Here is a 20327-nt window from a genome sequence, read left to right on the forward strand (position 1 = left end):
TGGGTTAGAATCCCAGGAGCTGGCTGACACTGGCAAGGTCTCTAAAGTGCTGAGCGCTTCCTGGGTGGCACTAGTGGTAAAGAGCCCGCCTGCCAATGCAGGAGACATGAGTAAGAGGCAAGAGTTTGATACCTGGTTGGGAAGATCCCCTGGAGGAGGGCATGGCAACCCACTCCAGTATTCTTGTCTGGAGAATCCCATGGACAGAGGATCCTGGCGGGCCACAGTCCATGGGGTCGCAGAGAGTTGGGCATGACTGCAGAGAGCACGAACACAGGCTAAACCATTGAGCTTTAGACACCTGGTCTGCAAAGTGGGAAGAAAAGCAGTGTCTATGCAATGAGAGGGAACAGTACGTGATCCGTGTGAGTGTCCTTCCTGGCTTCTCGCAGCTCCTGACTTCACTCCCTGCAGCCTGCCTTGGCTGTGGGAGAAAACTGTTGCCTTTGCGGGAGTGGAGCTGGGGCGTCCTTGATTTCTGCACCCTGCCCGACTAATCCGTAAGCGGCAGGTGGGGTGCAGGATGCGTGGGCATGCACAGCCTGATGGGGGGCCCGAGGAGGTGGGGATTCAAGCTGGCAGCTGGCTAGGAAGGGCAGGCTGGGTCAGGAGGTGCTGGCTTGGGGTGGTGTGCTGGGCATCCCAGGGTGGCTGGAAGAGCCAGGCAGAGGGCCGGGGCATCCCTGTGCCAGGGGAGGCCAGGTGTCCAGGTCTGCGCTGAGCTGTTTGCCCTGGACACCGGGGAGACCTGCCCTTTGCTGCCTCCTGGTCTTGATGCCTGTCTCTGCCTGTCCAGTGGCTTCTTCCAGCCCTCTGCACCTGTTTTTTTTTTTTTAATCAACTTTATTGAAGATTAATTTACATCACACATTCTGATGAGGTTGGACAAATTTATACACGTTAGGAACCATCACCACATTCAATATTTAGAGTATTTCCGTCACCTGCAAAACTCCTTCCCTCTTGCTGCCCATTGTCCAGCTTTTCAAAAATATGGATAGAGGTTGATTAAGATAGAAGTCTCATGGCTTACAATTCACCCATTGAAAGTACACAAGTTGGGGCTTCCTGGGTGGTCCAGTGGTTAAGAATCCGTCTGCCAATGCAGAGGACACAGGTTCCATCCTTGGTCCAGGAAGATCCCGCATACTGTGGGGCAGGTGGGCCTCGAGCCTCTAGAGCCTCTGCTCCCCAAAGAGAAGCCACTGCAGAGAGAAGCCCCGCACGGCCACTCGAGTAACCACTGTTCACCACATCCGGAGGAAGCCTGCGTGCAGCCACGAGGACCCAACATGGCCAGGAAAAAAAAAGGATACAAGTTAGTGGTTTTTAATTTATTCAGAGTTGTTCCACCATCACCACAACCACTTTTAGAACATTTTCTTTGCCCCCTAAAGTCACCCTGGATCCAACAGCAGTACCCACTCCCCACTGCCTCTTCTTTCACCCCCCCCAGCACGAGGCAACCCCTCATCTACTTTCTGTTACAGATTTGCTATAACAGACACAGACTTGCTTATTCTGAATGTTTCATGTAAATTGCATCTTATAACAGGTGATCTTGTGTTAGGGTTCAGTTCAGTTCAGTTCAGTCACTCAGTCGTGTCCGATTCTTTGCGACCCCATGAATCACAGCACGCCAGGCCTCCCTGTCCATCATCAACTCCCAGAGTTCACTCAAACTCACGTCCATCGAGTCGGTGATGCCATCCAGCCATCTCATCCTCTGTTGTCCCCTTCTCCTCCTGCCCCCAATCCCTCCCAGCATCAGAGTCTTTTCCAATGAGTCAACTCTTCACATGAGGTGGCCAAAGTACTGGAGTTTCAGCTTTAGCATCATTCCTACCAATGAACACCCAGGACTGATCTCCTTTAGAATGAACTGGTTGGATCTCCTTGCAGTCCAAGGGACTCTCAAGAGTCTTCTCCAACACCACAGTTCAAAAACATCAATTCTTGGGTGCTCAGCTTTCTTTATAGTCCAACTCTCACATCCATACATGACCACTGGAAAAACCATAACCTTGACTATCAGATGGACCTTTGTTGGCAAAGTAATATCTCTGCTTTTGAATATGCTATCTAGGTTGGTCATAACTTTCCTTCCAAGGAGTAAGCGTCTTTTAATTTCATGGCTCCAGTCACCATCTGCAGTGATTTTGGAGCCCCCAAAAATAAAGTCTGACACTGTTTCCACTGTTTCCCCATCTATTTCCCATGAAGTGATGGGACCAGATGCCATGATCTTCGTTTTCTGAATGTTGAGCTTTAAGCCAACTTTTTCACTCTCCACTTTCACTTTCATCAAGAGGCTTTTTAGTTCCTGTTAGCATGATGTTTTCAAGGTTTTTTCGTGTTGGCAAAGGTATCAAGACGTGGTTCCTTTCCAAGTCCTTTGCCACCACATTTTATTTCTCCCTTCAACAGTTGCTAGACATTGGGTTGTTTCCATTTGGGGGTTATTATGGTGATGCTCCTGTGAACACTCATGCTCAAGTCCTGGGTGGACATGTGCTTTCCTTCCGTATGGAATTGCTGGGCCACAGAGTAACTCTAACATTGGGGGAACTGCCAGCTGTTTGCCATTTTCCATTCCTATCAGCAGTGCACGAGTGTTCCAACTTCTCCATATCCTAGACAATGTTTGTTATTTCTCATCTGTTTTATTGTGGACAGTGCTATCTTTCTGTGGTTTTGATTTGCATTTCCCTAGCGGCTACGGAGAAGGCAATGGCACCCCACTCCAGTACTCTTGCCTGGAAAATCCCGGGGACGAGGGAGCCTGGTGGGCTGCCGTCTATGGGATCGCACAGAGTCGGACTCGACTGAGGTGATTTAGCAGTGGCGGCGGCGGCTAATGACGGTTGAACATCTTTCTCATGTATTCTCGGCCACTAATGTATCTTTTCTTGGAGACATCTATTTAGATCCGTTCCCCATTTTTGAAGTGGGTTATATTTTATTCCTGAGTTATAAGAGTTCCTTGTATTATAGGTGCAAGTCCCTTACCAGATATAGGAGCTTCTCACTTCAGGGATGTTGCAGACCACAGGCTCTGGGATGTGTGGGCTCAGTAGTTCCAGCTCCTGGGCTTTGGAGCACAGTCTCCGTAGTCACCGCGCACACGGGCTTAGCTGCTCCTCGCAGGTGGAATCTTCCACCCCCAGGGATCAAACGCGTGTCTTCTGCACTGGCAGGCAGATTCGTTATCCCTGACTCACCAGAGAAGCCCTCTTTTCACATTCTTTATGGTGTTCTTCCGAGCACAGAGCTTTTTTTGTTTAACTGAAGTAGAGCTGATTTATAGTGTTTTGTTCCTTTCTGGTGTACAGCAAAGTGATGCAGTTTTATCTGTTAATACATACACTCATATATATGTGTAATTACTTTTCATTTTATTTTCCATGATGGTTTATTACAAGATATTCAATATATAGTTCCCTGTGCTATTCAGTAGGTCCTTGTTGTTTATCCGTTTTGTAGATAGTAGTTTGTAGCTGCTAATCCCATACTCTTAATTCATCCCTCTCCCCGCTCCCGCATTCCCCTTTGGTAACCCTAAATTTGGTCTGGAGCGTGAAAGGTTTTAATACTGGTGAAGTGCAAACTATCTTCTCTTTGGACACTTGTGCTTTGGTGTCATGTTTAAGAAACCATCGCCTCATCTAAGATCACCAAGATTCACATCTGTGTTTTCTTCTAGGAGTTTTACAGTTTTAGCTGTCACATTTAGATTTCTAATCCATCTGAACTTACTTTTTGTGGACGGTGTCAGGTAGCCATCTGGTGTTTCCGGTTGCCCGGACGTGAGTGTGTGTTGGAGGCTGGTTCCTTGGGATCACTAGTGGTGACCAGAGTGACCCCTCCTTGTTTCAGAACTTTATGAACACTCTGATAAGCGGGAACAACGGGCTCTCTTTCATTCAGAGGACTTCAGCCTCCAGACGTCTGGCTCCTGGGGGCTGCTGTACCTGCTGCTCTGCCCAGCGCACCTGCTTTCTGCCTCTTGAAGCTTCCCTCGACAGGGTCCCAAGAACACAGACTCAGGCCGGGACTCTGCGTCCCCACTGTGTGTGGGAGGAGGCAGACGGTGCGGCTTCCCGATCTGCTCTGTGCTGCTTGGCTGACTGCAGCCAGTTACTCACCCTTCTTAATATTGTTGTTGTTTTTGAATCGCTATGTCATGTCCCACTCTTTTGCGACCCTATGGACCGTAGCCCACGAGGCTCCTCTGTCCATGGGATTTCCCAGGCAAGAATCCTGGAGTGGGTTGTCCTTTCCTTCTCCAGGGGATCTTCCCAACCCAGGGATCGAATCCACATCTCCTGCCTTGGCAGGCAGATTCTTTACCCCTGAGCCGCCCGGGAAGCCCACTAATATCTCCGTTACCCTGTATATAAAGTAGGACCGACAATCCCTACCTCACGAGGCTGTTGGGAAAGTGAAATGAGAGCCAGCAAACATTTCAGACTCCAGGCGTGCATTCTTCTTTTGTTCTGTGCCCAGCTCTCCCAGCATTTGCTGTGCGACCTTAGGCGAGTTCCTTGGCCTCTCTGGATCTCTGTGTCTAAGTCTGTGCCACGGAGTGGACAGCCCTCATCCCTCTCGCTTCAGGGAAATGACATGAGGACCAACGATGCCGTTTAACAGACGTTGAGTTCGTCATCGAGGCGCTTATTAGCCTTGGCTTTGGGGCTCCCTGACCACCCCTTTCTTTCCTCTCAGCTTCGGTGGATGGCTCACCCCCCACAGGGGCACCGCAGCTAAAGCGGACTCTGTTACTCAGAAGGTGGGCAGAGGCGATTCAGTTGCCGACACACAACTGCATATGCCGCATAAATGCCACAACAGTGAAGCAGCAGCCAGCGCTCACCGAGCACTGACTGCTAGTGAGATCTTTAGAGGTCACACAATGTTGTGAGGCCCTCACAGCAGCTCTGCGTTTGTAGCAGAGCAAGCCGGAAGTTCCTTGCTGGTCCAGTGGCTAAGACTCCGTGCTTCCCGTGCAGGGAGTCTGGGTTTGAGCCCTGGTTCCCGTGCAGGGAGTCTGGGTTTGACCCCTGCTTGGGGAACTAGATCTCAAATACTTCAATTAATGCTGCCGCTAAGTATCTTTTATGCCACAGCTAAGACCTGGCACAGCCAGATAAAATGGAGCCTGGGGGGCTATATATAGTCCATGGGTCGCAAAGAATTGGACATGACTGAGCGCACAAGCACAAAATAAATATTAAAAACAAAGAGGAGAAAGCTGAAGCTCAGAGATGGTAAGTAATTTGCCCCAGGTCACACAGCGAATAAATAAGGAGCAGAGTGAGTGTTCAGCCTCAGATCGGACCCCAGAATCTTTCCCCATGGGCTTTAGCTCAAGAGTCCTCCTGTGGGAGTCCTGTTACAGACAAGACGGCCAGCCAGAGCCCAGACCTGGGGGTGTTTGGGACTGTGGCTGTTAGCTGCAGGGCGGGGAATCTTGGGGCTGGGGGGAGGGGGTGATGGTGAGGAAGGGCTCACAGACCCAGGAGACAAAGACAATGGGATCTTTCTGTGAGTATTGTGTGTGCGCAGCAGTCCCTACAGCCCTCCTCTACAGTTGCAACCACTGAACCCATTTCACAGATGGGATAACAGAGCCTCAGAGGTTCGGCCGCTCAGCTAGTGGAGCCAGAAACAGTCATCCCCGGTGTTTCCCAGACCTCTCATTTGCAGTTCACCTGCATGATTTTACAATTCTGTGTGCCATAGGTACTATTATTTACTTCCTATTCCCTTTTAAATCAGTCCACTTAAAAAGCCTCATGAAAACAAACAAACAAAAAAAGTTTTAAAAGCCACATTTTCTTTTCCTTTGTTAAATTATTTTTTGCTGGAGTATATATAGTTGCTTAACAAGGTTGTGTTAGTTTCCGATGTACAGCGAAGTGAATCAGCTATGTGTAATACTAAAAAGCCTCATTTTATTTATTGATTTTTGGCCACGCTGCCTGTGGGATCCTAGTTCTGCAGCCAGGGATTGAACCCACACTCCCTGCATTGGAAAAGCAGACTTGTCATCACTGCACCACCAGGGAAGCCCCCTAAAAAGCCGCAGTTTAAAGTGTGATGTTCTTGGAACCTTGGGTTTGATGTTACTCACAGATGCATGTCATACATATATATCTCTTTGCTGTTGTTCCGTTACCAAGTCGTGTCTGACTCTTTGTGGCCTGGTAGACTGCCAGGGTCCTGTGTCCTTCACTATCTCCTAGAGCTTGCTCAAACTCATGTCCATCGAGTCAGTGATGCCACCCAACCATGTCGTCCTCTGTTGCCCTCTTCTCCTCCCGCCCTCAGTCTTTCCCAGCATCAGGGTCTTTTCTGATGAGTCGACTCTTGGCATCAGGTTGCCCGTCTGTCTTGGGTGGCCCTGCATGGCATGGCGCATAGCTTCACTGAGTTACACAAGCCCCTTTCCCAGGGCGAGGCTGTGACCCATGAAGGGATGTGTATTTCCATATGTGTACGTATGTACATGTGTGTGTTTGATATACTTTCGAATAATATCTATAAAAAAAGATACACTTTCAAATAACTAACACTGTGAAACCTGTACAGTTAACCCCTGAACAGCACAGGTTTGAAGCGCTCAGGATTGTTTTCAGTAGTAAATCGTACAAGGTTGCACACTTCCTGGTGGGTTGAATCTGCAGCTGCAGAAACGCAGATACAGAGGGACCCCGAGTAGGTCAGGCTGACTCAATTACAGGCAGATTTTCTAACTCGAGGAGGACGGGTTAAGGCCCCAACCCCCTGTTGCTCAAGGGTCAACTGTACCTCTAAAGCCCACTTGAGTGTGCACACGCCATGCATACCACACTGGGGAAACACTGTTTTCTCTGACTTCAGAGCCCAACTCGGTCATTAACTTCCTGCATACGTTCCTTTCATCACACTCATGCTTTGCTTGTCTGTAAAATGGGAGACATTAGATTTCAAAGACCTCTCCTGTTGTAACTGACACAGACAGAGGTCTAAGAGGTCTTTGCACCCTGGGCTGGCTCCCCTCTTGCTTCAGAAGTCTGGCTTAATCTAAAACAGTGGTATAAACAAACTCATTTACAAAACAGAAATAGGGTCATAGCTGTAGAAAACAAACTCGCCACTACCAGGGAGAAAGGGTTGGCAGGGGGTAAATTGGGAAATTGGAATCGATTTATACACAGTACTATATATAAAATAGATAGCTACTGTACAGCACAGGGAACTCAACTCAATACTCTGTAATGACCTATATGGGATTTAAAAATAAAGAGTGGATATATGTATAGCTGATTCACTTTGTTATACAGCAGAAACTAACTCAATTATACTGCCATAAAAAATACATTATAAAAAAAAAGGTCTGGCTTTATCCATCCAGCAACTAGCTCCTGTGAGTCAAACTCACAAGAGGCAGACCGACTGAAACCAGAGAAGTGAATGCATTAATGGACCTTCAGTTATTTGCTGTCCTCTGGGCCAGAATTCTCCGCCCATGGAAGAACGCACGTCCTTCCCAGCACTAGCGTTGGGTTCAGAAACTTACTAAGTTGCTGTGTTTGGGAGAGAGCAGCCCGGTGGAGCAACCAGGAAGTGTTGGCTTTGGAGAAGGTCTTGAGCTGGAACTCGGCCTGCCTGTAAGAAGCTGTGTGACTTGCTTTGTTTCTCAGAGCTTCACCATCTGTGGGGGTCACTGCACTCACTTCTTAGGGTTATGAAGATTAAATGATATACTACGTGGAAAAGCCTGGCACAATGTTGATTAGCTGAGAGCTAGTGAGAGAAAGTATCATTCGATTGTGAAAGACTTAGGAGCAGGGCCCGTGTCTAATTCAGGGGCTGCAGACTCAGAGGCCTGGCAGTTAATAACAGTTGGGCGTTAATATCCAGCAGGCGAATACAGCTACTAATAGTACATTAACTTTGTATGGTGGCGGTTGGTAACTAGACATTGGCATGATTGTTTTGCAGTATATATAAATGTCAAATTTCTGTGTTGTACACGTGAAACTGATGTATTATGTGTCAAGTATACTTCAGTGAAAACCATAATAATAATTAGGCCAATCGGGGCAGCTACAGGATGGTGAATGGTGGGGAGCTGATAGGGAGGTGACTTAGAGAGGGCAGGCCCTGACGAAAAGGAGTGGCCGCCACTTGCCTCCAGCAGTGGCCAGATCTTCTAACGTGGTAAAGAAAAGCCAGACTTCGGGATTTTTAGATGATAGCTCCTGATTTTAAACTGGCACCCGGGGACTTCCCTAGTCGTCCAGTGGTCAAGACGCCGCCACACCTCCAGTGCAGGGGCGTCAGCTTCAGTGACTGTCAGAGAGCTCGATCCCACAGGTCGCCACTAAGATCTGGTGCAGCTAGATGAATAAATAAACGGCCCCCAGTTAAAATTTGCAAGCCAAGCAAAACACCTGCAGGGCTCCTTGCTCGTCCCCTCTTCGCAGCCTCTGGCCTAAATCATCAGTGTTACCTACTGTCAGATCACGGTGCTTTTGTGTAGTAGACGTCACTGAAGTGTGTGGAGGTGGAACGGACAGGTGCAGAGCAACCCAGTGGAGAAGTAAACAGTGGCAATGAAGATCACTAAATTGGGGGGCTAGCCTGAACCCCAGAGGGGCTTCCCAGCTGGTGCTAGTGGTGCAGAACCGCCTGCCAATGCAGGAGGCATAGAGAGGCGGGCTCAGCCCCGGGGCCTGGAGGATCCCCTGGGGAAGGGAATGGCAACCCACTCCAGTATTCTTGCCGGGAGAAGCCCATGAACGGAGGAGCCTGGGGGGCTACAGCCTGTGGGGTCACATAGAGTCAGACACAACTGAAGCAACTTAGCACGCACAGCACCTGTTGCTCTTTACAAGAACCCCCTACATACCACCGAGTTCTGTTCTGAGAGCATGTTCTTAAGTCTGTTTGTTAGTAGGTCCAAAAACTTAGCCTAGGTACCCAGCCAACACAGTCGGCTATGTAGTACTGTGTGTAATAGGTTTGTAATACTTTTCACACAAATAATACATTAAAAACAAACACAAAATAGAAAATATTTTAAACGTTTACAGTACAGGTGGCGCCAGTGGTAAAGAACCCGCCTGCCAATGCAGGAGGCATGAGAGACGTGGGTTCAATCTCTGGGTCGGGAAGATCCCCCGGAGGAGGGCATGGCAACCCACTCCAGTAGTCTTGTCTGGAAAATCCTGGCGGGCTACAGTCCATAGGGTGGCAAAGAGTTGAACACGGCTGGAAGTGACTTAGCACAGCACCGCGCTTGAAAAGTGCAGTGTACAGAACAACAGCTGGCACACGGGCTGGCATCGAGTGAACAGGCAAGAAAGCTACTGACTGGAGGAGGGAGAAAAGGTGGGAGATGGTGTAGCTGAAGGGTCGTCAGCAGTAGGAGACAGAGGGCGAGCTGCAAGGTCACTCACGCCTGACATTTACGGAACACACGTTCGCAACTTGAGGTTTGTTTGTCGGGGACTTTCTGTATGTCAGCATCCACTTGATTATTATCTAGTACAAACCCTGTGAGAGCTGAGAGCTGTCTTATTCACTGTGGGGTCTCCAGCACATGGAGGAGAGGCTCCCAGATTGTGGACCACCATTGACCCCTTCATCAGCTGTTCCGGGAGCATCTTCTTGGGGCCAGGCCGAGTACAGAGCTCTTTTCGCCCCTTCTCCAGCTGAATCTCCTAAGGAGCCTGGGTTAGCCATTCTCCGCTCCCTGTTTCAGGCAAGGGGCCTGAGCCTCAAAGAGAGGAAGTCACTTGCCCAAGGTTGCACAGCCAGTGGGGGATGGGGTGGGAATTCAGACCCTGGTCTGTCTGCCCTCCAGGAGCACCCTGACTCTGCCCTTGGCCACGATGCCTCGGTGAAAATAGGATGGAGGGGAGTCCCAGCCTCACAGTTCACTGAACCTTGAATGAAGTGAAAACCCACTCCTTCCCCCACCATCAGCCTTTCTCTCTAACCTGTCACAGCTCCCAGGTGGCATCTTACCTGGGGGATGACTTCTGGAGGAGTCCTGTAGGGCAGTGCCATGCTCCAAATTCTGTATCTTGGTTTCCTTATCTGGAGAGTGGAGATAACTTAATTAGCTAACTGCTGGGACTGTCATGAGTTAATACAGTGACTGTTGAGAATATGCCTAGAACATGGTTAAATGCTCAACAAATATTAGCTCTTGGGGGACTTCCCCAGAGGTCCAGTGGCTAAGACTCTATGCTCCTACTGCAGGGGGGCCAGGTTCAATCCGAGGTCAGGGAACCCAGCGCAGCCAAATTAATTAATCTAAAAATACGAGCTATTATTTTATCAGAATGCATTTTTGGGGAAAGGAACCTCTAAGTTTTAAGGGAATTCTTGTTATATCATTCGAATGTCACTCACTGAAGCTGTTCCAGACTCACAGGTGCTTCCTGTTGCGGATCTACCACCCCCTAACCTTGGGCACTGAGTGAATATTTCAGTGCAGTAAATACTTCGATGTGTGTTATCCTGTTCAAGCTAGTTGAGGCCTCAGGTTGGATGTGTGACCCACCCTGGGTCATATACTGCATGCATGCCTACTCAGTCGTGTCTGACTCTTTGCGACTGCATGGACTATAGCCCACCAGGCTCCTCTGTCCATTGAATTCTCCAGGCAAGAATATTGAAGCGGGTAGCCTGTCCCTACTCCAGGGGATCTTCCTGACCCAGAGATCAAACCCAGGTCTCCTTCATTGGCAGGCAGATTCTTTACCACTGAGCCACCAGGGAAGCCCAATACCTGTTGCTACCATTTATGGAGCCCCTTCCCCATCAGAGTAGGTATGATTCCAAAGTCCCCTGGTCAGCAAGCAAGCAGAGGCCCGGGCACTGGGGGGCCGGACCCCTGATCCCAGCACGTGCTCCTGGGATGGTTCCCGCGGTCACGTGCTGCCTCTCCTCCCCCCTCCTCAGCTGAGAACACCACCAACACCACCCAGGACGAGCCGCATGGGTGGCCCAGCTGCAACCAGCAGGAAGAGATGCTCAACCTGGGCTTCACCATTGGCTCCTTCATGCTCAGCGCCACCACCCTGCCGCTGGGGGTCCTCATGGACCGCTTTGGCCCCCGGCCCACGCGGCTGATGGGCAGGTAAGGCGGTTGGGCTGTGGGGGAGCTGGAAGGGGCTGCGAGGGGCTGGAGGGTGGGATGGTGCTGCAGGGGGAGGGAGGCAACCGCTCCCCTTTCCCTGCTTCTCCATAGTGCCTGCTTCGCTGCGTCCTGCTCCCTCATGGCCCTGGCTTCCTGGAACACCAAAGGTGAGATGTCTGGCATCTTGTGCCCCCACAGGAGGAAAATGGGTGGGATGAAGGGGGGCACAAGAGGAAAATGGGTGGGATGAAGGTGGACGGTGCCCCAGCTCCTGCTTTTAGCCTCCCCCAGCTCCCCAGAGGCCCTCATCCGTCTCTCTCCCCTTCCCAGTTCTGTCTCCGCTGATATTCCTGGCACTGTCCATGAATGGTTTCGGTGGCATCTGCCTAACCTTCTCTTCACTCACAGTGAGTATGACAGGCCCTGACTTGGCAGCAAGGTACCCAGGAGTGGGGTGGGCGGTAAGAGCAAGAGGGACGCAGATCAAAGACGTGTGTGTGTGTGTGTGTGTGTGTGTGTGTGTGTGTATCAGAGAAGGGTGGGTGTGAGGCTGTGTGTGTAGATGAGGCTGTCAGTGTGGATTCTGGATGTGTGTGTATGTGTGTGTGTGTTTCCCAAGCCCATACATCTGTCGAATTCCATCCTAGGCACTGGGGCCATGGCACAGACAGAATTGATAACTTCCCCTTCTGGAACTTTACGTTCAGGGGTTGGGGGAACAGACAACCCTAAAAACAAGTAAACTAATGCGGGCTGTCCTGAATGCTGGAAGGAAGTAAGAGGGGCCCGCAGCTTGAGACTACGGGTGTATGTTTGCCACATGGTGTACGTACCGTGCGGTCTGTGGCAGGTTAATGTGTTTGTCGGTTTGTTAGACTGAACCATGCAAAATTGCCGACGCTTGACGGTGCTCGACTTTCAAAGAGGGCCTTTTTGCCTGGCTCGGCCTCCTACCGGGGTGCTTGGTGTGTGTCACTCTGAGTGTGTGTGTGTGTGTGTGTGTGTGTGTGTGTGTGTGTGTGTGTGTGTGTGTGAATGAGTGAGCAGAAGGGATGGAGGCTTATGGGTAGCCTCCGTGGTGCTGGGAGGGGCTGCAGACTGGGCTGCCCCGGGCTGTTTATCTTAGAGGAGAGCGCCTGACCACCAGACTGGGTGTTCTGGCTGAATTTCACCGCACCCAGCAGCTGCCTTTAATTCCAGCCCAGGACATTTCACAACTCCCTGAGGAAGCGGGTCCCCTCCTCCCCGCAGGACTACGCAGCCCCTCTTCCACTCCATGCAGCTTGGCTCAGGGCCCCGAAACCCTCCTCTCCCCTGCCCTTGGGGCTTGACCTCGAACCCTGCCCGGGGGCCCAGGGGACGCCACGCCCCCGTCCCGCCGTTACTAATCTCCAGCCAATGGTAGGGCCCGACTTCGGCCCCGCCCCACCCCGCCCCCGCTGTTAGTAATTTTCCAGCCAATGGCAGGGCCGGATCCGGCCACGCCCCCGTCCCGTCTTTAGTAATCTCCAGCCAATGGGAGGGCCGGGTTCCAACCCCGGCCTTGGAGCTGGCTCGCCCGCGCGGATCCCGGCCGGAAGTCCAGTGCAGCGTCGGCTTAGCTAGGCCGGCCCAGGCCGTGCTGGGCGGAGACGGCGCTCGGACTCTGGCGGGAGGCGGGTGGGAGGGCACGACAGGGGAGCGCCGCGGCGCGGGCCACTCGCCCGGCCCTGGCGCTTTCTCTAGCGTCCTTGGCAAGCGTGCCTTGCAGATCCAGGCTGCCGGGGAAACCCCTGCCCGAGTAGGGTCATCCCGGCCCCGCCTCTGTTTCCCAGACGCGTGGAGGTTGATGGAGATTGTGGATGTCTCTGTGTTTATTCCCCTTCCTCTCCAGAGCTGTTTCAGATCCGTTCTGAGCCTCACGTTTTCCCCTCTGCGGAGAGGGTTTTAGCCCTGTGTGGCATCTAAGACTGTTCCAGCCGGGGGTTTCTGTGGACTGGCAGTGAGGAGTAGGGTTCGGGGTGGGGGTTACCTGACTCTGCTTTCCCCTCCTTCCAGGTGCTCGGACTCTGGCTCAGGCCAGTAAACAGAAAACCAGTCGTTCTCCTTTTTTTTTTTTTTTAACTATTATTTGCATTTATTTTTTGTGGCATTTATTCCCCAGGCCATAAGCTTTTGGCCTTTTTTTTCTTCAGTTTCTCCTCAGATATTTTTTTCCTTCTGTGCAGCCTCCTCTTTCGTTTTAGGAACCATCTGTTCTTTTTCAGTAAGGATCTTCTCAGTGTGGCAAGGAGAGCTCGTGTATGGGTTGATCCGACCATGAGCTCTGTAAGTCCTTTGCTACATCCTTGGGGCTTTGTTCACCTGAATGTGCTCAGTGACCAGAAAATCTACACCTAAGCCCTGCAGTTCAGCATTACTCTCTGCATTTTTGAGCACGTGCAATAAAAATTCAGCACTCTTGTGGGGCCACCGACCCCGAGTCCAGCCCCACCGTTTGGCCCATGGACATCTACCAACTCCACCACTGTAACGACAGAATGGCACACATTGCTTCTTTAAAGTGACATCCTTCAGATACTTGAGGGCTTTTCAGATGTGCATACCCTTAATGGCCTGGGCAGTTTCATGAGTGTTCTTAAAGTGAATTGCGGATCTGAACTTCCTGATTTGCATGATTTTGTGGGGTTTTCTGGGTCAAGAGAATAGCGCACCATTTTTAGAGGTTACCTCAGGCTGCTTACTGGAAAAAGCACGACCAGTTCTCTACCGGTGGGAATTCTGGGCTTGCTTGGTGTGTCAGACACAGGCCTGGCCCTGGCCCTGGCCCTGGCCCTATCCCCTATCCCCTCCCTTACTCCCATCATCCACTCCCAAGCCCTCCTGTTACCTGTCCTGGCTCAGTTGAAACCATGGACTGTGGCCTTTGGGGTTACTGAGAAGGTTAAAAGGCACCATCCTGGTAGTCACAACCTTGGGGTCTGGGATAGAGCTTGTATGGCCAGAACTGGGGAGAAAGTCACTAATGAGCTCCGTGAACTTAAGTACATTTCTTTCCCTTTCTGAGTCCCAGTGCTCAGCTATCAAAGGAGTTGCTCTAGATTGGTATTTCTTAAATACCTAACCATGGCTTATTAAGAGGCAAGTCATGATTAAGGGACTCCATAAGTACCCAACTTAGGAAACCCTGGGGTTAAACAGAATTTCTCCTTGCAGGCACTTCCGTGTGTGTGTGTGTGTGTCTGTGTGTGTGTGTGTCTGTGTGTGTCTGTGTGTGTCTGTGTGTGTGTAGGGTGGCAGGGGAGGGCTTCCCAGGTGGCTCAGTGGTAAAGAACCTGCCTGCCAATGCAGGAGACACAGGCGACACGGGTTTGGTCCCTGAGTCGGGAAGATTCCCTGGAGGAGGGCATGGTAACTCGCTTCAGTATCCTTGCTTGGAGAGTCCCAAGAACAGAGGAGCCTGGTGGGCTGCAGTCCATAGGATCGCAAACAGTCAGACGCGACTGAGTGACTTAGCACACGTGCTGTGTGTGGGAGGGGGTTATAGCAGTTTCCCTCATTGATTTTGCCTTAGAACTTTTCTGTTGTGACTCGGGCACATGTTCCTGGAGCTCGCTTTGAGGACTGCTGGGATTAGAGGCTTCCAAGCTTTTCCAAGCAGGGGAAGGGGAGCCCTGGGCGGGTATCAGGGTCTCCCCAGCTCACGGGCACCCATCTCCTCTCTCAGCTGCCCAACATGTTTGGGAGCCTGCGCTCCACGTTCATGGCCCTCATGATCGGCTCCTACGCCTCTTCTGCCATCACGTACCCAGGAATCAAGGTATGAGGCTGCTCAGGGAGTGGGTGGTGGTCCGTGAGGTTGCTTGGTCTTCTTTCTGCCTTGAGACAAGAACTAGGTGCTTGGTGGCTGGTATGTCTGGTGACCCATCTCCTGCCAGGCGGAGGTCAGCTCCCGCCTCCACAGGGACAAGCCCCGGGGCGTTGTAGAAAGAGCCCGGTGCTGCTGCAGACCAGCGGGTCTCTGTTATCCTTTCCTTTCCCGTCATCTGAGTCCAGGCCTTCATGCTGCCTCCCAGGCCAGTGCTTTCTCAGCCAGTCTCCCTGCCTCCAGTGTTTTCCCTCTCTGAGCAATCATCTGCATGATTTCCAGAATGATTTTAGATGGAGAACTAGCTCACCCACCTGCTCTCTCACCTGCGGAATCAAAAACAACCCCTTTACATGCCTTCCAGGCCCTGGGCTCTTGGACATCACCCCACTTTTCACGTCACGTCTCCTTTCCCTGTCCTGGAGAGGCTGGGCGATTTGGGTCCTGAGGTCGCCAAGCTAGTCCAAGCGAGGCCAGCTGCAAGACAGGTCCACCTAGAGCCAAAAGGCCTGAGTTCTCACTCTGGGCAAACCTGGAGCCTCCTTCCTGCCTCTGATGTCAAATGACCTTCTCAGCTGGGCCAAAGCATGCTCTTTAGAGTCTGCTCCGGGGAGTTAATTTATTATAGTAAGTCCCCTGCAAAGGAGTGAGTTCCATTCCAAGAGCCTGTGTGTAAGTCCTATTTGTTTGCAAGGCCAAAAAAAGTTAGCCTCCATACCCAACTAATACAATCGGCTGTATGTGAAATAGGACTGACACTATTTGTATATAATGTAACAGGTGTGTAATAGGTCTATGATACTTCTCACATAAATAACACATTAAAAAACAAGCAAACACAAAAAAGAAAGAACACCATTTTTAATCTTATAGTGGAGTAGCTGGAAAAGCACCATAGGACAGGGCAGTAGCTGGCATCGCGTGAACAGGCAAGACGCCATGGTTGGATGGCATCACCGACTTGATGGACTTGAGTTTGAGTAAACTCTGGGAGTTGGTGATGGACAGGGAGGCCTGGTGTGCTGCAATCCATGGGGTCACAAAGAGTCTGACACCACTGAGCACCTTCACTTTTTGCTCAGCCTCCGTCCCAGTGGTGGTGCAGTCCGCACTGATGGGGTGGCTGACAGTTGTTCAGGCAGGACCAGGCCTGGAAGGGGGGAGGTCTCCTTTCCCTCCACTAAGGCAGAGCGATTTGAGGAGCCAGACCCTTGGGGTGTGGCCCTTTGAAGCTCTGTCCTGCTCCCGGGGAGAAAAGAGCCCTGAAGCTGGAGCCCAGGAGGAGCGGTTTTCCCTGGCAGAGCCAGAGCTCAGAGCAGGGACCTGGGACCAGGGCAGACAGCGGTCCTCCTGGGCAGAGGGTGGCAGGCAGGACAGCTCCGCCTGCCCAGCTGCCTCACCCGCGGGGCTGACCCATGGACACAGAATTGGTCAGGACAGAGCCTGCTGGCCCTGAGGCTGCACAGCATCCTGCTCCCCCACCTCCCGGGTCGCCACACCTGTGAGAGCTGAGCTAAGACTTCTCCGGTGGAGGTTTTGTCTTTCCCCCAGGGAGGGCGGCAGGAAGGGGCAGGACAAACACGACTGGGAGCTTCCACTCTCCTCTCTTGTCGATGAAAATGAAACGTGTGTGAAAACGAGCACGTGTGTGGAGTCAAAGGCAACACTGGTGTATCTTCTTAAGATAAAAATTGAGATTCCAAAGACGTGTTGAGTTTGTGGCCAGCCTCTTCGGTATCTGCTGGGAACCACGTCACTCTTGGGAGGGATGGGGATGAAAAAGGGAGAGGGCAGTGGGGCTTCTAGATCCGGTCTTAGCATCTGCCCTTGGTGTTTTCATCTGAGAATTGGGCACATGGGGTGGGCTCGAAAAGACCTTCCCGGAGGCCTCTGGGGCCCGGGTTACGGCTCTGGCTGGAGGGGGTGGGCCTGGGGCCCGGCAGCTTCTGCCACGGGCCTCCCTGCTCCCCCCACAGCTGATCTACAATGCCGGTGTGTCCTTCATGGCCATTATGTTCGCCTGGTCGGGCCTGGCCTGCCTCATCTTTCTGAACTGCGCCTTCAACTGGCCCAGTGAAGCCTTTCCCTCCCCCGAGGAAGTCAACTACAAGTGAGCAACCGTGGCGGTAGGGGGAGGGGGAGATGGGAGGGGACCCCACCTGCAGACCTGGAAGCCGGGTGTGGTGACGTGATGCTAGAAGCAGCTCGGGAGTCAGGGAAACCCAGCTCTGTGGACTACCTGAGCTTTCCGAGCTCTGCTTTCTCACCTGAACCTCGGGCCCGATCTGACCCCCCTGCAGGTGTTCTGCATGGCTGGGGCATGACACTGGGGAGTGCTATCCTTCTGTCCAGGCTGGAGGATGGGGTCAGAGTGGCAGGGACGCTTGCCACAGTGCCACATGCCATGGGGACCCAGAAAAGGGGTCTGCAAAGGAATGATGTCCCACCCCTTGTGGGGCAACCTGAAGGTCAACTTATACACACACACACACCCCGCCCCATCTGTTCACACACACACACACACCTCGCCCTGTCAGTTCACACACACACACACCGCCCCTGTCAGTTCCCCAGGGTACTGGGGTGATGCTCCGCAACCAAGCATCTCGGGCGCCAGTCAAATAGCTGACACTGATCGAGCGCCCTCTGTGTGCCAGGCCCTGCGCCCAGTGGCCATTCTCAGACTCAGGACGTGGGTTCTGATATTAACTCCATTCCTAACAGGCGCAGGGGCACACAGTCACTTTCCTGGAGTCACACCATTCGAGCGGGACGGGGGTGGGGGCCGCACGGTGACTCTAAGGTTGGGATCAGGACTCCAGAACCTGGGACTCCCCTGGATTCCATGCCTTCATTTCCAAGGGCCTGAGTTCAATCCTTGGTCATAGAATCAAGATCCCACAAGCTGCATGGTGCAGCCAAAAGGAAGAAAGAACTTCAGAGTCTGAGTTCCTCTTTTAAAAAAATGTGTTTATTGAAGTATAGTTGGTTTACAATGGTGTGTTGGTTTCAGGTGTACAGCAGGGTAATTCAGATACACATCTACTCTTTTTCTGATTCTCTTCCCTGCTAGGTTGTTATAAAATATTGGATCTGTTTTCCTGTACTAGGCAGTGGGTCTCTGCTGGTTCTCTGTTTTATGTTGAGGTAGAGCAGTGTGTATATGTGAATCCCAGACTCCTAATCTATCCTTCCCTCTGCCCAGTCCCTCGCCAGAATCTGGGTCCTTAGGGCGGCCTCCAAGGCAACAGCCTAAGTGGAAAGCGGCTTCATCCACCCTTCACTTAGCGGGTGCTGAGCCACGCAGACAGAAGCCCCGCGCTGCAGAGCACGTCAGTGCTGGGTGCAGGGGACTTGGCACCCCCAGGACAGCACCCACCAGAGGCAGGATGCGGAGGTAGGGCTCCGTGGGGCTGCTTTCCACGAGCTGCTGCCCGGCTCCCGGCAGGGAGAAGACCAAGCTCAGAGAGCTGGCCCTGGACCACAGGGTGACCGGGGACCGCTTCTACTCCTACGTCAGCACGGTGGGCCAGCGGCTGAGCCAGAAGGCCCCCAGCCTGGAGGAGGGGGTCCTCTTTATCTCATCCCAGGACGTGCGCGGCGGCGCAGAGAGCTCTGCTGAGAGTGAGTCGCCGGTCCCGGGCCGGCCTCGGCGGGTGGAGAGGCCAGGGCCTCACGGGGAGTCAGCAACCTTGCCTGGGTGCTCATTTTCCCTCCTGAGTTCTCACAACACCCGTTCCCCTCCCCCCGGCGCCCCCCTCCCCGCCTCCCTCGCCGGACAGGTGGGCCCGCCTCCCGTTTCTAGAACGGGGGCAAAGTCGAAGCTCAGAGAACTCCAGGATGCTCGGGTTCATGGGTCCTCGGCCGGGCCGCTTCCGGAATGGGGCAGGTCCCTTCCAGGCCTGTGGGAGAGCGGGTTTCTTTGCGCTGGGCTCCCTGCAACCTCCAAGCCTCTTGGGTCAGACGCCCCCGGGGGAGCCAACCACCAGGTTGGGTCCGCGCGCCCCGGTTGGTTGGCGCCCCTGCTGGCCGCGTCGGGGAGCTGCGCCTGCCTCCCGCCCGGCCGCTTGGCGGGGCGTCAGCCAGGAGGTGCGGGGAAGCCGATGGGAGTCCCGAGATGGGGATTTGAGTCCAGCTCCTCGGTTCCAGGCCACGTGACTTGGGTGGGTCGCTTAACTCCACTTCCCCCGTCCCTTAAGCTAGCACTAAGAACACCCTGATGCTGGGAATGATTGAAGGCGGGAGGAGAAGGGAACGGCAGAGCATGAGATGGTTGGATGGCATCACCGACTCAATGGACATGAGTTTGAGCAAACTACGGGAGTTGGTGATGGACAGGGGGGCCTGGCGAGCTGCGGTCCATGGGGTCGCAAAGAGTCGGACAGGACTGAGCGACTGAACTGAACTGAGAACACCCACCTCACAGGGAAGTTAGTTGGGAGGATTGAACGAAGGGAGGAACATGAGCTCTCTGTAAACTGAGGCATGCTGTGAGGTTCTGAGGTGGTCCCCACTGATGGGTCCCCCAGGCAGAGCTGTTACGGGCTTGAGCTGAGTCCGTCTGACCTGCAGCTCCCAGCCCTGGGACCTTGGGCAGGTCAATGGCTGTTCTGAGCTGCAGTTCCCCATCTGTCTGATGTGCGGCACGCTGGGCTGTAGTACAGAAGCCGCCTGTAGTGCAGGAGAACTGAGTTCGATCCCTGGGTCTAGGTGATCCCCTGGAAAAGGGATAGGCTACCCACTCCAATATTCTTGGGCTTCCCTGGTGGCTCAGACAATAAAGAATCCACCTGCAATGCGGGAGACCTGGGTTCACTCCCTGGGTTGGAAAGATCCCCTGGAGGAGGGCAAGGCAACCCACTCCAGTATTCTTGCTTGGAGAATCCCACGGACAGGAGCCTGGTGGGATATAGTCTGTGGGGTTGCAAAGAGTTGGACACGACTGAGCGACTAAGCACAGCACAGTTTCATAACATGGGATGATGCATGTCAGGTGTGCAGCACACGGCAAATGCCTAGTCAATAGTAGCCAGAGTTATTACCAGGCGGAGAAGGCAATGGCACCCCACTCCAGTACCCTTGCCTGGAAAATCCCATGGATGGAGGAGCCTGGTAGGCTGTGGTCCATGCGGTCGCAAAGAGTCGGACACGACTGCGAGACTTCACTTTCACTTTTCACTTTCATGCATTGGAGAAGGAAATGGCAACCCACTCCACTATTCTTGCCTGGATAATCCCGGGGATGGGGGAGTCTGGTGGGCTGCCGTCTATGGGGTCGCACAGAGTCGGACATGACTGAAGCGACCTAGCAGCAGCAGCAGCAAGCCTAGGATACACACCTGG

At 52.7% G+C, this 20327-nt stretch overlaps 1 protein-coding gene across 8 annotated transcripts in view; it reads left to right on the forward strand.

The window, feature by feature from the left end:
* SLC43A1 (solute carrier family 43 member 1) overlaps nucleotides 1-20327 on the forward strand; it is a 30845-nt gene that overhangs the window by 2613 nt on the left and 7905 nt on the right. For all 8 annotated transcript variants that reach the window (XR_003514628.1, XR_003514627.1, XM_027562298.1 and 5 more), the window contains 6 exons: nucleotides 10960-11137; nucleotides 11249-11304; nucleotides 11468-11544; nucleotides 14844-14936; nucleotides 16961-17094; nucleotides 18433-18608. Coding sequence is in view for 6 of the 8 variants with exons in the window: in XM_027562298.1 (XP_027418099.1) it covers nucleotides 10960-11137; nucleotides 11249-11304; nucleotides 11468-11544; nucleotides 14844-14936; nucleotides 16961-17094; nucleotides 18433-18608 (714 nt within the window). In the remaining 2 variants the exon portion in view is untranslated. The remainder of the gene's footprint in view (nucleotides 1-10959; nucleotides 11138-11248; nucleotides 11305-11467; nucleotides 11545-14843; nucleotides 14937-16960; nucleotides 17095-18432; nucleotides 18609-20327) is intronic.

This window comes from Bos indicus x Bos taurus, chromosome 15, assembly GCF_003369695.1.
Source record: "Bos indicus x Bos taurus breed Angus x Brahman F1 hybrid chromosome 15, Bos_hybrid_MaternalHap_v2.0, whole genome shotgun sequence".
Lineage (NCBI taxonomy): Eukaryota > Metazoa > Chordata > Mammalia > Artiodactyla > Bovidae > Bos > Bos indicus x Bos taurus.